Source organism: Chiloscyllium plagiosum, unplaced genomic scaffold (genome assembly GCF_037043375.1).
Source record: "Chiloscyllium plagiosum isolate Xiang-an unplaced genomic scaffold, Cpla_swu_hap1 HiC_scaffold_23, whole genome shotgun sequence".
NCBI classification, from domain to species: Eukaryota; Metazoa; Chordata; class Chondrichthyes; order Orectolobiformes; family Hemiscylliidae; genus Chiloscyllium; species Chiloscyllium plagiosum.
The window spans coordinates 29,954,900-29,974,987 of NW_028270161.1; the positions used below are offsets into that span (position 1 = coordinate 29,954,900).

At 39.0% G+C, this 20,088-nt stretch overlaps 1 protein-coding gene across 1 annotated transcript in view; it reads left to right on the top strand.

The window, feature by feature from the left end:
* The window catches only part of cd36 (CD36 molecule (CD36 blood group)), a 37,013-nt gene extending 22,300 nt beyond the window's left edge, over positions 1-14,713 (top strand). The window contains exons 8-13 of the mRNA XM_043713794.2: positions 3,230-3,417; positions 5,211-5,329; positions 6,417-6,490; positions 7,298-7,352; positions 10,612-10,770; positions 12,718-14,713. Of these exons, the coding sequence (XP_043569729.2) occupies positions 3,230-3,417; positions 5,211-5,329; positions 6,417-6,490; positions 7,298-7,352; positions 10,612-10,770; positions 12,718-12,732 (610 nt within the window). The 3' untranslated portion in view covers positions 12,733-14,713. The remainder of the gene's footprint in view (positions 1-3,229; positions 3,418-5,210; positions 5,330-6,416; positions 6,491-7,297; positions 7,353-10,611; positions 10,771-12,717) is intronic.
* Positions 14,714-20,088: the final 5,375 nt, after the last annotated feature.

Below are 20,088 nucleotides of genomic sequence, written 5' to 3' on the forward strand. Positions count from 1 at the left end.
CTGGGACTTCGATGTTTAGATTAGATTACATTACAGTGTGGAAACAGGCCCTTCGGCCCAACAAGTCCACACCGACCCGCCGAAGCGTAACCCACCCATACCCCTACATTTACCCTTTACCTAACACTACGGGCAATTTAGCATGGCCAATTCACCTGACCTGCACATCTTTGGACTGTGGGAGGAAACCGGAGCACCCGGAGGAAACCCATGCAGACACGGGGAGAAGGTGCAAACTCCACACAATCAGTCGCCTGAGGCGGGAATTGAACCCGGGTCTCTGGCGCTGTGAGGCAGCAGTGCTAACCACTGTGCCACCGTGCCGCCCACAATGTTGCGACCATTTTGGAGACATGGTTAGAGCAGGGACAGGAATGGTTGTTGCAGGTTCCAGGAATTAAATGTTTCAGTAAGAACAGAGAAGATGGTAAAAGAGGGTCAAGGATGTTTGAGAGGTAGTACGGGGTGAGGTTAGAAACAGGAAAGGAGGGGTCACCCTGCTGAGAGTTTTCTCTCGGCCTCCAAATAGTTCCACTTTGGAGAGGAAGGGATTGCAAAGATGATCTGGACAGGAGTCAGAGTAACAGGGTAGTCGTTATAGAGTCTTTAACTTTGCAAATATTAATTGGAAACACTATAGTTCAAGATGGGCCAGTTTTTGTCCAATGTGTGCAGGAGGGTTTCCTGACACAGTATGTAGACAGGGCAACAAGGGGCAAGGCCACATTGGATTTGGTACTGGGTAATGAACCTGGCCAGGTCTTAGATTTGGAGGTAGGTGAGCACTTTGGTGATCATAACCACATTTCAGTTATGTATACTTTAGTGATGGAAAGGGATAGGTATATATCACAGGGCAAGAGTTATAGGGAAAAGGCAATTATGATGCGATTAGGCAAGATTTAGGATGCATAGGCTGGGGAAGGAAACTGCAGGGGATGGGCACAATTGAAATGTGGAGTTTATTTAAGGAACGGCTACTGCGTGTCCTTGACAAGAATGTACCTGTCAGGCAGGCAGGAAGTGGTTGAGCGAGGGAGCCGTGGTTTACTCATGTCAAAAGGAAGAAGCAGGCTTATGTTAGGATAGACGTGAAGGCTCAATTAGGGCATTGGAGAGTTACATGCTAGCCAGGAAAGACCTAAATAGAGAACTAAGAAGAGCCAGGAGAGGACATGACAAGTCATTGGCAGATAGGATCAAGGAAAACCCTGAAGCTTTCTATAGGTATATTAGGGATAAAAGAATGACTAGAGTAAGATTAGGGCCAATCAAAGACAATAGTGCGAAGATGTGCGTGGAGTCCAAGGAGATAGGAGAAGACTAAATTAATATTTTTCATTGATATTCACATTGGAAAAAGACAATATTGTCAAGGTGAATACTAAGATACAGGCTACTAGACTAAACGGGATTGAGGTTCACAAGAAGGAGGTGTTAGCAATTCTGGACAGTGTGAAAATGGATAAGTCCCCTGGGTCAGATGGGATTTATCCTAGGATTCTCTGGGAAGCCAGGGAGGAGATTGCAGAGCCTTTGGCTTTGATTTGTATGTTGTCATTGTCTACAGGAATAGTGTGAGGACTGCAAATGCAGGAGATCTGAGTTGAAGTGTGTGGTGCTGCACAAGCACCTCATGAAGGGCCTATACCCAAAATGTTGATTCTCCTGCTCCTTGGATGCTGCCTGACCTGCTGTGCTTTTCTAGCACTACACTCCTCTATAGGAATAGTGCCAGAAGACTGGAGGATAGCGAATGTTGTTCCCTTGTTCAAGAAGGGGAGTAGAGACACCCCTCCTAATAATAGACCAGTAAGCCTTACTTTGGTTGTGGATAAAGTGTTGGGAAAGGTTATAAGAAATAAGATTTATGATCATCTGAAAAGGAATAAGGACTAGTGAACATGGTTTTGTGAAGGGTAGATTATAACTCACAACCCTTATTGAGTTCTTTGAGAAGGTGATCAAACAGATGGATGAGGGTAAAGCGGTTGATGTGGTGGATGTGGATTTCAGTAAGGTGTTCGATAAGGTTCCATACAGTAGGCACAAAATATGGAGGCATGGGATTGAAGGTGATCTAATGGTTTGGATCAGAAATTGGCTAGCTGAAAGAGGGTGGTGGTTGATGGGAAAGGTTCATCCTGGGGTTCAGTTACTAGTACTGCAAGAATCTGTTTTGGGTCCACTGTTGTTTGTCATTTTTATAAATGACCTGGATGAAGGCGTAGAAGAATAGGAAAGTAAATTTGCAGATGACACTAAGGTTGGTGGAGTTGTGGACAGTACAGAAAGATGTTGCAGATTACAGAGGGACAGAGTTAAGCTGCAGAGCTGGGCTGAGAGGTGGCAAATGGTGTTTAAGGTGGAAAAGCATGAGGTGATTCACTTTGGATGGAGCAACAGGAATAAACAGTAGTGGGCTAATGGTAAGATTTTTGGCAGTGTAGATGAGCAGAGAGATCTCTGTGTCCATGTACATAGATCCCTGAAAGTTGCCACCCAGGTTGATAGGGTTGTTAAGAAGGCATACATGTGTTAACTTTTATTGGTCGAGGGATTAAGTTTTGGAGTCATGAGGTCATGTTGCAGCTATACAAAACTCTGGTGTGCCCATGCTGGGAGTATTGCACACAGTTCTGGTCACCACATTATAGGAAGGATGTGGAAAGTTTGGAAAGTGTTCAGAGGCGAGTTGCTAGGATGTTGCCTGGTATGGAGGGCAGATCTTATGAGGACAGGCTGAGAAACTTGAGGCTGTTTTCATTAGAGAGAAGAAGGCTGAGAGGTGAGATAATTGAGACATATAAGATAATCAGAGGGTTAGGTAGGGTGGACAGTGAGAGCCTTTTTCCTCGGATAGTGATGGTTAGCATGAGAGGACGTAGCTTTAAATTGAGGGGTGATAGTTGTAGGATGGATGTCAGAGATAGTTTCTTTACTCAGAGAGTATTAGGGGCGTGGAACGCCCTGCCTGCAACAGTAGTAGACCCGCCAACATTAAGTGCATTTAAATAGTCAATGGATAAGCATATGGATGAAAATGGAATGGTATATGATAGATAGGTTTCAGATTGGTTTAACAGGTTGGTGCAACATCACGGACTGAAGGGCCTGTACTGCGCTGCAATGTTCTATGTTCTAAAGGAAGGAATCTGCGACTTCTAAGAGCACAATCCCAGCCATTGGTTGTAATGGATAAACAATTTATTGATTCTTCTCCACACAGATCCATCTTTGCAGAATATGAACAGAAGCAAATTCTGAAGAATATTCCTGTTCATCGTTTTGTTGTTCCTCCTCAAGCTCTTGCATCTTCTGTTGAGAATCCTGACAATCACTGCTACTGCAAAGATATGAGCGTTTCAGAAAATTGTACCTTTGGAGGAATTCTTGGTATTAGTGTTTGCAAAGAGAGTAAGTGCTACAGGCTGTGAGTAGGTGTAAACAATACCAGTGAAATATTGCCAGGCTATAGCAATTCTGTTTGCAAATAATTATGAATCATTAACTTAGCTTGTTTTCTTTTTTCATGCGGCTTTCCAGTTGGAATTTTGCCATCAGATATCAAGGGGATTTTACAATCAATTTCAGTAGTTGATAAAGTCTTTCCTTCAATTATGGATATAGTGGAATTGGTTGATTTAAAGAAAATGTGCCAGATGTAATAGTCTATTTTGTTTTCCCAGATCAAACAATGAAACTACATAATACATTTTAGCTACCTGCCACATACCACATATTAACAATATTTCTCCAGTTCTCCACAAACATTATCAAGTTGTCTACTGAACATGTCTGCTACTGTGCTAAAAAAGGTCCAATCTGAGAAATAAATGGTTCAAAAGCATTTCTTATAGTTGGATTAGCTTAAGGCTTTTCTGTTTCCTTGGATGCAAGTTCATGTGATCAAAATATCAGCAAACTTTGATTATTTGTGATCTGCATTTCAGTTCAGTGGACAGTTCTGTTTCTGTGAGCAGTAGTAGAACCTGTTGAGGGAACAGAAACAGAAAATCAATCTCATGTAATGAAATGGTTCTTGAGCAGTTTGGTCAACAAAAGCAACATTTCATTGAAAGAAGTCAGGTATGGTTGGAAGAATGGACTGTAGTGTTAAAAAGACAAAGTACATTAAATAAGGCAAAAGCAAATTATTGTGGATGCTGGAAAACAAATATATAAATTGTCAAGAATGATCAGGCTGCAGCTATAGAAGCAAAAGCAGAGATAATATTTATTGATGACACTTTGGCCTGACTGGAACACATTATAGATCTAATGTATTATTTTAAATAAGGACAAAGACAAGCAAAAGGAAGAGTATGTGGTGGAGATGCTATGTGCTGTGGGTCATGGTCAAGGGAGGAAAGGACAATGAGGATACTGTATAATAAAGTACACATATCAGAAGCACTGGTGAGGAAGGTGACATCTTGAAAACAAATATGACAAAGGTGGAGAAACTGGGAGAATGGAACATAATCAAAATAGGAAGCAAATTGGGAGGAAATGTAATCATAATAACTGTGGATACTATTAGACTTTGAGTAGTTATTAATTGAGAACCTATCCCCAGAAATCAAGATACAGGTTATTCTGTTAAAATGTGTGTTTCACCAACACAACTTCGCTGTAATGTGATTGACGAATTGGGGATGCTTTTTCTACAGCATGAATTTTTAAAACATGTTGGCTTTAACATGATTACAGTGCCAATGCTTTAAGTGCTGTATCTAAAGCGCGATTTTTCTATAACATGGGGTTGCACAAGAATGCAACTATGGCGTACAGAAGAACCGATTGTAGAGATGTTGAGAAGGAGATGGATCAAGTGAGGAAAGTATGACAAAAATTGCATTGATACAGTAAATAATGTAACAAAACATGAGATGGGTGAGGGATTTAATTAGGAAAAAATAACAACAAAAGAGATGGGACTTGGTCTGGAAGAACAATGGTTTGGATAGGCTGAAATAGCCATTCTCATTTTTATGCTTTTTCTGATCTTTTGTTGAGTCATTTAAAATGCAAACTGTTTACTTTTCTGTTGGACCACTGCCCAGCTTTCATTGGTTTATTAGTTTCCTTCTTCAAAATTAGCTGATGTGCAAACATGTTATAATATGACCTAAATTCTATGCTCTGAGTTACTCCTTTCACCATTCTGTATCCCATAACTGCATTATAATGATATGTTTGAATTTCAGACAAACCGATTTATATTTCACTCCCTCACTTCCTATACGCAAGTGATCAAATCGTGAACGCAATTGATGGGATAAATCCCAATAAGGAAGAGCATCAAACCTTTCTGGACGTGGAACCTGTAAGTGATTATTTAAGTTTGTAAAAACGTTTTACCTCCTTCATCATTGTTTGAATGCATTTTCAATTACTTCCATTGAAAACAGTGAGCCATTGTATCCTCTCAAGAAATAATTAATGACTTGGAAAATGACTGTAAGAATATCAGAGCTCAGCTGTTTTCCTCTCCTGATATCTTCACTGCCAATAAATTTATCCCACATCCTCCTTCTAGTATTCAGCACTAAATAAAGCTCTTGCAAAAGCATTGCAAAAATGTCATCTGTTGAGGATTTTACTAATATTTTTCCAAGTTGCCATAATCTCACCAGAAGAAAGGGCTGCTCTCTCATGAGAGAGATAACTCGTGGTGGTTTAACCGAAGGGTCACCCTGCCTAAGGGGAGGTGAGAGGTTGAGAAGGAGAATCTTTCCTAGTAACCTCTACTGTACAATTTATGGGTTGTGATTGATGAAATATTTGTTTCAGTATGTGCAGTTGTAATTTATAATTAGGTGTAGTTTGCCTTTACAGAATGAAACTTCTGAGGGACGGTAATTTTCCTACAGCAACCATGGATCTCGAAGACAAACAGAGTTTTACTCAAGTGATCAAGGATTAACAGCACTTGTGAAGCTTATGAAATGGAATAGGAAGGGATAGGGGAAATGGGAGTAACTATTAACACCTCATAGAGATCAAAGCGGGGTTAGGGATTGGAAGTTAACAATTCTAAACTATGAAATCCGACTTTCAATCTACCTCCTTTTTTTAACAAAGGTGGTTTGGGAGAAGGGCCACGACACAGAGATAGAGCCACTTATTGTCTCTCAAACATGACTGCTGTTTTATGTTTAATACTTGTGAGCTTGATTTTCTAGCAATCAGGAAACTTGACTGCTGAAGACTAGAGCCTCAGAGAACAACTAATAGGACTTGAAAACTGTAACAGTAAAATACATATTTCACGCTGAGACATATTGTTCAGGACCATGCAGTCACTGAATGGATAAAATTATTTATTTATCAAATGCACATTGTTTACTCTTCAATATTTTATAATTTATTTCTCTCTGAATTATATCTTTACAATTTCTTTCTTTTTGCAGGTCACTGGATTTACTTTGAGAGTTGCTAAACGAATACAAATCAACTTAATGTTTAAACCATCAAAGGAAATTGAGTACGTTTGATTTTTTTGTGTACATTATCAAAACATATACAAGTAATTATCCTAAAAGTAGTAGTATTAGAAATGTATTTAGAGGATAAATTAGTATGGCAAACAAGATATGAAACTTGCAGCCAGAACCTATGGCAAAAATGCATCAGGCAACGTTTAGCAATTTCCAATCATTCAACAGCTGCAATATCAACTTGTATTCATAAAACATCATAAGGTGCTACACAGAGGCTGAAATTCAAACAAAAAGCCAATGGATAAATAATGAAAAAATATTGTGCAAAAGCCTTTTTTTTAATTAGGCTGCTGTTTAGAAGTTAGTTGGCATGGGCAGAACTCCAATGTGAAGGGCTGACAGAGCTGGAAGTCTTCCTGCCAGAGGTGAGAATAAGGGATGAAGAGTCTATAAAAGGTCAGAGGGAGTGGAAAGACAAGTTAGGGCAGGGTCTTGTAAAGCTGAGGAAGGTTGCAAAGAAAGTAGGTGGAGTTGAGTGATCTAAATACAAGATGATAAATTTGACACTTTATAGCATTGATAACCACTGTAGGACTGTGAACATGGTATATGGGGCAAAAACAACCATGTAAGGGATAAGATACATAGAACAGAGTTTTGGAGGAACTGAAGGGTAGAGTCAATAACTCGACCAGCATTGTATTGGGGATATATTAAAATAAAACACCGTTTCACAGGCACACTACAAAAGTATTGATTTATATTGGAAACTGTTCAATTCAATGACAAGTTCATAGTTACTGAAAAGGGATGTTGCATGTTTTTTTAAACAAAATATTTTTTCTTTGTAGCATATTAAAGAATATCACGAAGCCAACATATTTTCCACTTGCTTGGCTTAATGAGGTAAGGGGATATTTCTACATAGCAGGTTTACAATCATAAACATCAATTCTACTGAGAAAGCTGTTATTGTATTTTCTGGTCTTAGTGATACGTAGAATCAGTACTCTACTATAAACAAGTTTATTTAAATCATTCCAAACTGCAAACATATGAATCAAGTGTAGCCATTTAACCTATGATGATTCTACTCCTTTAACAAAGCTGCGTTGCCCCTGGTTATTTTTCAGAGGGGTGGTAAACTCAGAGATTCCGGGAGGTCTAGGTTTGAAGGATTTTAGGGCCAATTTGATGATAGCAAACAGAAAATGACTCAGGCAAAAGGCTTTTAAGTTAAAAAAAAACACTTGTACAATGGAAGGGGCATGGCCATCTCCCAGCTCAGCTTTTCACTGTCTTGGTTTGGTTTGGTTTTTAGCAAGTAGTCAGTTTTAAAGCTGCTGGACCCAGAGAAGCAGGTCCATGCTGATCCACCTCTCTCTCTCTGACATATTTTCTGTAAGATCCTGTGTTTGATTTTACCTTTTATTTTGGCAAGGGGTGTTGTTGCAAGTATTTGGAACAACGTCGTTAAGTTGGGATAATCTGTTGGGTTTTCAGAAAGGTTAAGTTATTCCGTATTCTGTTCTCTTTTGTTTGTGTTTCATTTGGTCATCTTGCAAATAAATTCTATTTTGTTTAAAATTAAATGGTTGGCTAATTGCGTCACTCCGGGAATATCCAGTTTACACCTGCTTAAAACAATCAGCAAAGTTAGGATGTGGGCTTTTTTCTTGAAATGTTCTGAGGGGGTCTGGCCTGGTCCATTACAAACCACTCTGGCCTGCTCTGTCATTCAGTAAAATCATGGTTGATCTGTTTGTGGATTCAACTCCAGAATAGTTAACAATTTCATTTAATGTCAAAAATAAAGTCTTTGGAAACAACATGTTTTGGTAGTGTGAGAGTATACCACAGAATAGTAAATTATGTAAGCAAGTAGAAGAATTTAAACTCGCGAGTGCAAGACAAATACAGCACTGTAGATGTGGCAATGGGAAGATTAACTAATAAAGATGATGGTTAATTAACAAAACAAAAACACAATTAACTTAGAAGAAGAAAATAATCAATTAAATATTGTGACTAGATTTTTTTTTGTCATCTGGTTGTATTTATTGCCATTCTTGTTGTCTTGACGCTATTAGCATTAACCATTCAGCTTGGAATACACGTGCATATATTAAACACAAGAAGTATTGTGTGCTTTTAAGCATGGAAACATAGAAGATAGGAGCAGGAGTAGGCCATTTGACCCAGTGAGCCTGCTCCATCTCCATTCATTATGATTCATGGCCCATCATTGAGCTCAATAAGCGAATCCCGCCCTCACGGTTTACCTGTCAAGCACTGGCTGAGGGGCCAAAGAGCATACAGCCAATTCAAGGTCGAGATGCTGTGAGCAGTCAACTAGGCACAAAGTGAGTGAGTACTAAGACAGCAGGCAAGGATCCCTGAGATGCACTCTGTCTGTTCCATGAGTTGTGTGTCTGGACCTGCACACAGTGTCCTGGCAACAGCATTGCAATGAAAAGTGCCAGTGTATTCTGAAATGCAGCATTGAATTGAAATGCTGTATTGTAAGTGGATTGGAGATATTCCATGAAATTGGGGCGTGGCTGGAACGTGTCTAATGTCAACCACCATGGACGGGGGATTCAGTCAGTCGCTGCCAAAGGATTGTGCTCTGATATGTATGTGACTGCAGTCCCTGATGGAGTCACTTGCTCTGACTTTCATGTCAGGAATTGTCACCATCTTGTTTCTAGTTTATGGAAGAATGGGAATCCGTATATCAACTCGGTAGTAATGATGAGCTAATGGTAATCCATGGAAATGGATGCAAATATGTCTCTTGCCACTTACTAGTGAGATTCTTGAGTTGACATTCAAAACTTGGTCAGAGAATTGGACCTTTATCTCGGGACATCAAAAATCTAATGTGTGCTGATGTCACCCTATTTTCTAAATTGTCTTACTAATGCCTACATCTTTAAGAGGCGGAGAAGATTATGGCCCTAATGATTAGTTGGGGGTGAAGTGCATTAATTATAGAAAATACAGTAAGTGTGGAGTGATATGATAGTTATTAATGACCTTATTATGGAAAAAGGATGATGTAGTACTAAGGATACATATCAGTAGGTGAAATTGCTATGGATACAGTTGTGAAGAGTAAAAGATTTAAAATACTGGGGGAGGTGAGGGTTATTTTCCTGGTTCCTGGACTTCCTGACATTACCTCTGTATAATGACCTAATGTATGTGTATGTAAATGAAAGAGGCTTGAAAAAAAGTATCATTTAAACCACATGGAAAAAAGACCATGGAAAAGTAAAATGTGCATTGAATGCATTAAAAATTTTTCAGTAAAATGACAGATATTTCCGAATCGACCTGTTCAGAGATATTATGATATACTTCTGGAGTAGGGGGAGCTTGAACCCAGATGTGCCGGCTTATGTATCTGGAAACCATCTGTTTTCAGAGGTCTGTCACTCTTCAGTGCCTTTTTTTCATTTCTGTTATTTTGCTGACATCAATCTAATTGAGTTTCAATCTTTGATTCCATATCAATTTACTTTGGTTGTCAAATATGTTGTTCTGTTCTTCTATAGTGAATATTGATGTGAACTAATTATTCAGTTTGTTCTGCCATTACCTTAATGTCATTGACAATATAACTTCACAGCTTACAAAGCAACTGACAATCTCTTTATCTGCTGTAGTTGAAAATTTCTTCACGTTGGTTTTGATACCACTTGCAAGTTTCTTTTTCTATTCCTAGCCCATCTTGGCATCTTCTACTGTTCTTTTTATTTTGATAATTTTCCAGGATCTCTACCTTTTTTGCTTGTATGCTTTGATGGAGTTAAGTTGCAGATAAGCCATGATGTAAGAGAATGACTTGTGGTCTGAGTAACTCACATTTCAGTGTTCAAAGAATTGTAGAATTAAATTGGCCATGCTAGGTTGCCCGTAGTGTTCAGGGATGTGTAGATTAGGTGCATTAGTCAGAGGTAAATATAGGGGAATGGGTCTGGGTGGGTTACTCTTTGGAGGGTCAGTGTGGACTTGTTGGGCCAAATGGCTTGTTTCCACACTGTAGGGATTCTACAGCTCCACAGAACTTATTTGCAACTTTGCTTGCTGTCTACTGATAGAAGCTGATGCTATAATGTGCAATGCATTCAGAAGATTCTGAATTTATTTTTAATCCTAGACAGGAACTGTTGATGATGAAACTGCAGGGATGTTCAGAAATTCTCTAACAATACCCATGAAAGCACTCGGTATTGTTCAGTTAACCCTGATATGTGTTGGAAGCCTGATTGTCGTCGCATGCACAGTTGCTCTCTGTATAACTTCAAGCAATGGAAAGGTAATCAGAAAACATGCTGATACAGCTATTACTAGGATAAAATGAAAGTTACAATCTGGGCCTATGTCAAAAGTCCTCAGGAGTGCCAGAAAAAAGAAACACATATTGAAAAAATGATACGGATAATTATAGGAAGATGTAAAACATAAAATTCAAATGTCCGCAATCAAGGATGTTTAGAAATACAACTTTCAGAAGAGGCAACATTCTTTGAAAATGCAATTTGACCACAAAGACACCAAACATTGATTGCCATGAATACTAGTTGAGTTCTCAGTTGTCCTGCTCAAATATGGTTGGAGAATCAGAGGTAAATATCAGATGAAGTGGAGGAGAATGTTCAATTAATGCAGGCATCATATAGTGTTCAGATAGCTTTCTTGATTTTATCACAAGTTGATCAATGAACGGGACTGTTACCACAATCAATATTCAAAGCTTAGGAAAGCAATGATATTGTAATGTACAGAGGAACCTCGATTATTCAAAGAAGATGGGGGGGGGGGGCACTATTTTGTTTAGATAATTGATTATTCGGTTAATTGATCAATGGCTCTCCTCTGGGACTCAGAGTTTTCTGAAGTTTCCTTTTTACTCGTTCTGCCTGCCTTGCTTCTTCTCTCTGTCTCAGGGATTGTTTCTGAGCAGACAGACACTTGTGTGTAAGGGATCTGCAGCATTGCTGAAGCCTCACCCCACCCCCCCATCAGTTCAAGGGGATTGACATAGTGAGCACTTGCTAAGTCTGCTCCCCATTCAGGAGACTAGGCAGCAGCACACTGTGCGTGGGCACCCACCCTCTGTCCGCACACCCCTAACCCCATCCACCCCCACCCTCTGTCTGCCCCCTCAACCCCGTCCAACCCCACTCCCCTGTCAGCTCCCGTGAGCCCCCCCTTTCACCCTCCACCCCCTCTCCGGGGGAGCCAGACTGGACACCAACAGTTAAGACTGCTGCTGCCTTTTAGAGGGTAAATCTCAAAATAGCGCTCACACACACATACACACACTCACACACCCACACAACGTTTTACTGCAACCTTTTGACAAGTTCCAACTTTGCCCTGTACAGGACAATGTTGGAGAGATTATCTGGGGAAGGGGGGGTTCAGGGTACATGCCTGTGTAGAACTCCAGGGAAAATGTTGGGAGAAAGAGAGAGGGTGGGAGTTCAGTCATTTGGAGATAGCGCCTGGGGTCCCATCGATGTCCAGGACTGTTCTTGGCAGCATTTCAATAAGCCAAGTTCATTTATTTAATCATTGTAAACAAAAGACGCGATTAGTGTTGAAACACCTCTTTGATGTAATGTTTCTATTGGGACCTTGAGATCTTCTTTGGATAATCCGAAGTTTGGATAATCGAGGTTCCTCTGTAGCCTGCAATGCAGAGAAAAATTGGAAAAAAAAATTAGCTACTATTTATTCCAGTGTGAGAATCAGAGATTACCAGTTACGTTACTGTCTCTTCTGTGGGATTGATGCTGCTGCATCACAGTGGGGACACCGTATATGTTTCCTTCCACCTTGCTTAGCTTGGTATTTTACTGGCTGTAGAATCGATTGCCACTTTGCATAAACAAGTGATTGGTTCATGACGCATTCGAAATTCAAAACAGTGAAATTGGAAATATTATGTTTATTGTGGTAACATGGATGTGGGATAGCTGGGAAGTTCATGATTTTCTTAACTTTGCGGGTCTGGGACACACAAGATCCCACCATCTTCATTAAAGGCCTCAAATCCAAACTACCGAGAAATTTATACATAGTCTGCTATTTGAAAAAAAAATGGAAAAGTTCACTTTCTTCCCCTAGGGCCACACTACGTATGTATTCTCAAATTATTTCCAGTTATTTGGCCCTCGAATGATTGATGCAAATCAATGTTATGGTAGAAGTATCAAACATGCATAGAAGTACAAAAAATAATTTTTGTTTTTTTTAGTATTTGAATAGGTAATAAAGAAGAATATAAGAGTGGAAACGTTTAATCCTATTTGATGTTCTGAATGTGATGAACAACAGTACCGATAGCTTGAAATACCTACAGAATACATGTTGAGAAGATTGCTGATTTTTGTAAATGTTAGTTTTTAGTGGCAAATGACTAATATTAGGACTGCACATTGTGCACGTTTTTCAGTAAATTCTGTGAATCTTAGTTTGGGAGATGGTGCAGTGGGAAGGGAAGGAACCGAATGTATTTGAGGGATATAGTTCAGTTATTATATATCATAATTCCTAATAGTAATCAGGTTCTTCACATCCTGCCAACAGCACTGCAGCTTCAAGATGTCTGAAAACAAAAAGTATAATTCCAATAACAAACATTATGAACTGTACAAAAATTGATTTTACTATGTGTCTTCAACATATGTTTCCTGAGGAGAAAACCTACTATGCATTATCTTTTTAAAAAAGCTATCTACTTGCATTTGGAGTTCAGTACATTTCATTGATATTCATAGCAGAATACATCTATCAATTTTAATTCTTATTAATGGAAAGATTTCCCCTTTATATGTGCATGGGTGATAGAACATGTAATGAGATTAGTAATTACTTCTTAAAAAAATCCAGAGACTTCATGAAATCTCTACCATCTCTAGTAGCATTCCCAGCTACTCCATAATTTTATAAATACCACCTATTTGTTCAGGAAGTATAATAATTACACAGAAGTTGAAAACTACCATTTCTTCTACTCAAGGTATTATGGTGTAGTTTCTTGCTTCAGACCATAATGAAAAAATAACAACATAGAGCGAGAGTATATATCTTTTTATGTTTTTTTTCAAAATTAGACAGATTTACTGTAACTGAAATTATAACGTTATACAAAGTCAGAATTTCCCTGTGTTTGAACTTATACACACTATCACTTTCGGGCAAATCTGGCTATTTCACTAATTTAAAATCGCCCTTATTCTTTTGTTCAGCTTCAGTCAAGAAAACCAAGATATCTCTAATCACTGTAATTTGAAATTAATTTATTCTGTCTTCATAAAATCAGAAATATCAAAATTTTAGTCCCTTGTTACTCTTCTGGATAAGTAGGGTGAAGCCATTCACTATTGGATAAAAAATAGTAGAGATTAAATGCTGGTTAGACAGAGTCCAGGCATGTCTTGTTCAAGTCAGAGTTTTAATTCTCCTTACAATCAACAAAATCAGCAACACTGATTACTTGACTCTCACCCAAACTCAGTCTCATGCTCACACAATTGTCTCGAAAGGTAAATATCACCTATTCCTTAGTTCCATTTGGTCTCAGGCATCCCTTCAGATGCTACTAGATGATATAAGTAAGGGAAGGCAGTTCACTACTTCACATAAATCCAGAAGCCCATTTTAGGCCTACCAAAACTCATGAGGAAGTTAGAGTTCAAATGCAAATGAATATTAAAAGTCAATCTCTTGTTCTTTGGCAATTCAGCTTCTAGATCACTGATCTGCTATGTAATGTCCTGAAATGTTGCTTTGGTTCCTATATGACTAACTATTGCAGAGGTTATTTGTGGGCTCTTACAATGGAGACTATTTTATTAACAATAATTAGTTTCTAAATCAGTCAAGATCCCTTTTCCATTCTAAATGTCAAGTCAATTGTATATTTCACATCTAATGTGTGGAGTTCAGATTTAGACATGCATTTATTCTCTGCCTCTGTTTTCAGAACATGTGTAATAATATTCCATGGAGAAAGAGTAAGTGAAAACAATGTAGTGAGGGACAAACAGACTATTATTGCCAATGGTGTAAAAATAATTGTGTGGGCATCATTAGTTTAAATGACTGTTGTATGTGTTATTACATCACCAAGTGTTTACTTCTTAATACAGTTGGTAACACTGCCTACTTATAAACCCAGTGTAGTATTGCAGGACGAAGCACTTTGAGATGTATTGCATTGAATTAAATAAATCGTGCTTGAAAGTTCACCTTGTGAAACTTGGCTTGTAGTTTTTTTAATTTTCGCAAAAGTGAAATCCCTTCAGTTAAGAAGACTGTCAACATAACTTTCAGAAGTTTCAGTTTTGTATTCTTACTATTTTATTAACCGTATCCAGAGAAATAATTTTGCCTTCACCTCTCCTAGGACGTTGGAATAATACTAAGAACAATATTAGTGGCTGTTTTTGGGTATTGGAAGTTGTTTGTGTGGGGGTGCTGGTGTTAGATTGGGTTGCACAAGGTCAAAGTTCACCCAACAACAGGTTATTGTCCAACAGGTTTATTTGAAAACACTAGTTTTCGGAGCATTCTTCCTTTATCAGGTCAAGTGAGAGAGGAGGCAATCAGACACTGAATTTATAAGTAAAAGATCAAAGGGTCCATACAACTGATGCAAATGTTTTGAACACACCTAAAATGGCTGACTCTCTCCCATTAAGTTTTTAATCAGTTAGAAAGGAGATGCAGGTTTCAATTGATTAAGATACAAATCCAAGAATTTCTTTCAAGTCACTTGCTGCAAGATAACTTAAGGTTTTATTAGTGTGGACAAGAAGTGATATCTCAGGTTAGACAAACATTTTAGGTGTGAAGCCTTGTTTAGAATCTGTCTGTTTTAACCTGGAGACAGACTGTTTTTATTGGAAGTCATTTAGTCTACCTACTAAAGTTGATTTCAACTCAATATAGGATCACAATTCTTGACTTTATAAAGACTGATACAATGAGTTCAATACATGGTTTTTCATGTGTTGACTATTATAAATTTTTGGCAATTCTGACAAATTAGCTGATATAAATAGCATTGGACATTTCCTTCTTAAGATGCTGACTTGGTATATAATGATACATACTGCTATCGAGTTTTAAAATCCATTTGACTCATCATTTATCATGTAAATGAACTATTGATAACTGTGCACAAACATGTAGATCAAGGTCCAGTCTGAAGTGCATTCCCTTCGAGATCCAGAATAGATAGTGCTGGCAATGGTGCAATATCTACAAGAATAATTAGAAAATTGTACCTGCGGTCTGCCAAGCCAAACTCAAATCTTTTCACGTCCAGAGTTCTATTTAGCCATATTCAGCAGGAGGCATAGCAGTTAAGTTTAAAGAGATTATTGGTCACTTGCTGTTTGTGGGACCTTGGTATATGCAAATCGATTGCTGCATTTCCCCATCTTGTAACAATAATTACATTTCAGATGTACCACATTGACTTTGAAGTATTAGGTCTGATGAGAGATTTTACAAGTTGTTATTCATGTCTGTTGCCATGAATATTATCTGCTTAGAAGTTTTAGTCTATGCTGATGATAACATTTAAACATTTTCTGGCATATAGCCGAGATAATGCATATCAGTGCAACAACACATATCAGTGCACAACAACAGTAGACTGCGCTATCTTATCTAAATTTGTGTGAATTCAGCAAGGGGCTTCACAGAATAAAAACCTGAGGAATATAGAGCTGAATTTTACCAGAAATGAGCAAAGTGTCAAATTCCTGATGAAGGGCTTAATGATTCTCCTGCTCCTCAGATGCTGCCTGACCGGCTGTGCTTTTCCAGCGCCAAACTCTCGACTCTGACCTCCAGCATTTGCAGTCCTGACTTTCTCCAAAGTGTCAATTTTGATGAGTTTCATGAAGGGTTTTGTCTCTGTAACCTTCAGTAAATTTTTTTCACAATATTCTCCAAAATCTGTACACGTTGGCTCTATGATACCCATCTTCGCTCTTGCTAGAGGTGGGCTGCTCACTGCTGTAACCATGTGTATTTCCTGGTGCCATGTCTAAAAGTCAGCTATGGACCAGGTCAAGTCCTGCAAGCAGGACTATCTTGAGTGTATGGAATGGGATGGTGGTGGTGGTGGGGCGGGGGGGGGGGAGGGGGGGAAGGCAGGGATGTTGGGAAGGTGAGAACCAAAGAGAAATCTGTTAGTACTGATTGTTTTTGTTGAATTAATTTGGGTATTTGCATCTTTCCACTAAAGTAACAGTGATTCATATTCAATCCAATAATCAATGCACAATGGTACCATATCTGACACTTCATTCCAAATACAAATGCACAATTGTTTCTGTAAACCTAGTTAAGGTTACCCGCCTTGTATCATTACATATTACAAGATTTTGTAAAAGGCCCCAGCAACTTCCACCCTCACCTTCCTCAGTATTCTAGGGTACATACCATCAGGTCCTGGAGGCTTGTCTACCTTTATGCTTTTCAAAACACCCAACACCTCTTTCTTTTTTATATCGACATGTCCTAGGATATGATCAATGTTGCTTTGTAGACAAGCATAGCTATTGATTTTCGAATAGCAAAGTCACACAATTGCAAAATGATCATTTAGTCTACTTTTCACCTTTTCATTGAGGAAGTAATGATTCTCAGGGCACCAGGAAAATTCTCCTGCTCTCCTCATGGGATCTTTTACACTAAAACTGTTTGATTAGTTTCATAGGGCAGTCCCTTTGATAATTTAATACTAAAGGGGAAAATAGTATTAGTATCATCAGACCTTTGTTGACCTGGACAGATATAATGAACCAAGTGGTCTTATTCTGTTCCATTAACATTTAAGAGTCATGTCCATTTCTACAGTGGGGCATGAATCCACAACCTTATCATGAGGCTGCAACTACCAAGATTTTTATTTGCATAAACCAAGACCATAAGTATCTTAAAACAGGTCACAATCTGGCTAATTAAGGATCAACACTATGGAAATTAATGTTACTTTTATTTCACATGGAATGAAATTTCAAACCAAAATATAACTTTTTGAAAATCACAATGTTATGGTTAAGCAGTAATAATTATTAGGGCATTAATGTTAAACTTTATTGCAAAATTCAAAGGTATTGCACAATTTAAATTGGAGCTCTCTTGTGCCCAGTAGATGGTGCTATAACTTACAGAAACCACCAGTATTTCACTTTCTGCAGACTACTACAACTATCATGTGCATACAATGTATTTTTTTTCCATTACAACCATTCACTTTGTCTATCCATCAAAGACATAATATAGGTCAAAATGTTACCACAAAAATAGAAGGAAAAGTTAATTTTTAAAATATTATTCATATTGAGAGTAACGTTTTAGGATAATAAATGCATACATTGCCTTTCTACTTGTGCAAGTATGATTGAATGTACTGGTGAAATGCACTCTAGTTTGAGATGGCTGAGCTGGAGAAATTGATCTATAATTTAATTCAAATGAGTTAACGTCACGTGCAACCCTTTAAAAGAAAGTTTCGCTGGCTAATAACCTGCAGAAGGTTGCAATTTTTGCCTGAAACGCAAACAGATGTTGGAGAAACCCAGCTAAGCCAGCCGTGTCTTGTTCGAGTCCAATATAGAGTCATAGAGTCATAGACATGTACAGCACGGAAACAGACCCTTCAGTCCAACCTGTCCATGCCAACCAGACATCTCAACCCAATCTAGTCCCACCTGCCAGCACCTGGCCCACAACCCTCCAAACTCCTCCTATTCATATAACCATCCAAATGCCTCTTAAATGTTGCAATTGTACCAGCCTCCACCACTTCTTCTGGCAGCTCATTCCATACATGTACCATCCTCTGTGTGAAAACGTTGCCCCTTAGGTCTCTTTTATATCTTTCCCCTCTCACCCTAAACCTATGCCCTCTAGTTCTGGACTCCCCGACCCCAGGGAAAAGACTTTGTCTATTTATCCTATCCATATCCCTCATGAGTTTATAAACCTCTATAAGGTCACCCTTCAGCCTCCGATGCTCCAGGGAAAATGGCCCCAGCCTGTTCAGCCTCTCCCTATAGCTGAAATCCTTCAACCCTGGCAGCATCCTTGTAAATCTTTTCTGAACCCTTTCAAGGTTCACAACATCTTTCAGATAGGAAGGAAACCAGAATTGCATACAATATTCCAACAGTGGCCTAACCAATGTTCTGTACAGCCACAACATGACCTCCCAACTCCTGTACTCAATACTCTGACCAATAAAGGAAAGCATACCAAACACCTTCTTCACTATCCAATCTACCTGCAACTCCACTTTCAAGGAGCTATGAACTTGCACTCCAAGGTCTCTTTGTTCAGAAACACTCCCTTAGACCTTACCACTTAGTGTATAAGTCATGCTCAGATTTATTTTCCCAAAATGCAGCACCTTGCATTTATCTGAATTAAACTCCATCTGCCACTTCTCAGCCCATTGGCCCATCTGGTCCAGATCCTGTTGTAATCTGAGGTAACTTTCTTTGCTGTCCATTACACCTCCAATTTTGGTGTCATCTGCAAACTTACTAACTATACCTCTTATGCTTACATCCACATCATTTACATAAATGACAAGAAGTAGGGGACCCAGCACCGATCCTTGTGACACTCCACTGGTCACAAACCTCCAGTCTGAAAAACAATCCTCCATCACCATCCTCTGTCTTCTACCTTTGAGCCAGTTCTGTATCCAAATGGCTAGTTGTTCCTGTATTCCGTGAGATCTAACCTTGCTAACTAGCCTCCCATGTATGACTCTTCTCTGGGTGACTGCTGGAGAAAGGAAGCCTCTTGGTCCTGACACTTCCCTTTCTGATAACTTCACTGTCTGTCTCAACAATACCTTGGTTATGTTTGTGCAAAAGCAAGAGGAGTACATAGAATTTCATTGTTTCAGAGCTCTGAGTAAATCTGATGTGGGAAATATAAACTATTGATATGGGTGCCACCAAATTACTCAGAGGCCTGTGGAAGAATATGGTAGTGCCACTGAATGCCAATCCCTCCACCTCTAGGACTACGGAATGTTTACTGACATTAATAGGGATTGAGCGGTAACACACTAAGCTCTTTCTCATTTACTTTGAACTTCAGCACATTCCTCATTCGCTTAAAGAAACAATTACGCAACTATACCCTTCACACTGCATGGCTGTAACGCAATATGTTGTTCTATGTTATATCCCAACAACTCTGATGAAAGTCACTTGGGTACATATTCCTAGTTTACTTTCATTCTGCCACCTTTGAATTCTGTACCACTTTCTGAAGCAAGGCCAAGCATCTTATGGTATTTGCCAAGGTCTGGCTCTGGGAGATGCTCAGGTTGGTGGCTTCTTGTCTGTGCGAAGTTAACACTGAACACCAAGACTATCATCCTTGTAGCACTTTGGCATACCACACAATGTATGCCTTTTAAATCTTTCTCTATTTCCTTAAACTGGGGGAGTAATGCTCATTCAATCTTTCATTTTATGCTGCTTTCTGGCTATTTCATTTTAATCTCAGTGGGTGGAGGTGAGAGGGAGGGGAAGATGGGGCAGGCAGATGGGGGAGGGGTGGGTGAAAGACAAACAGGGAGCAG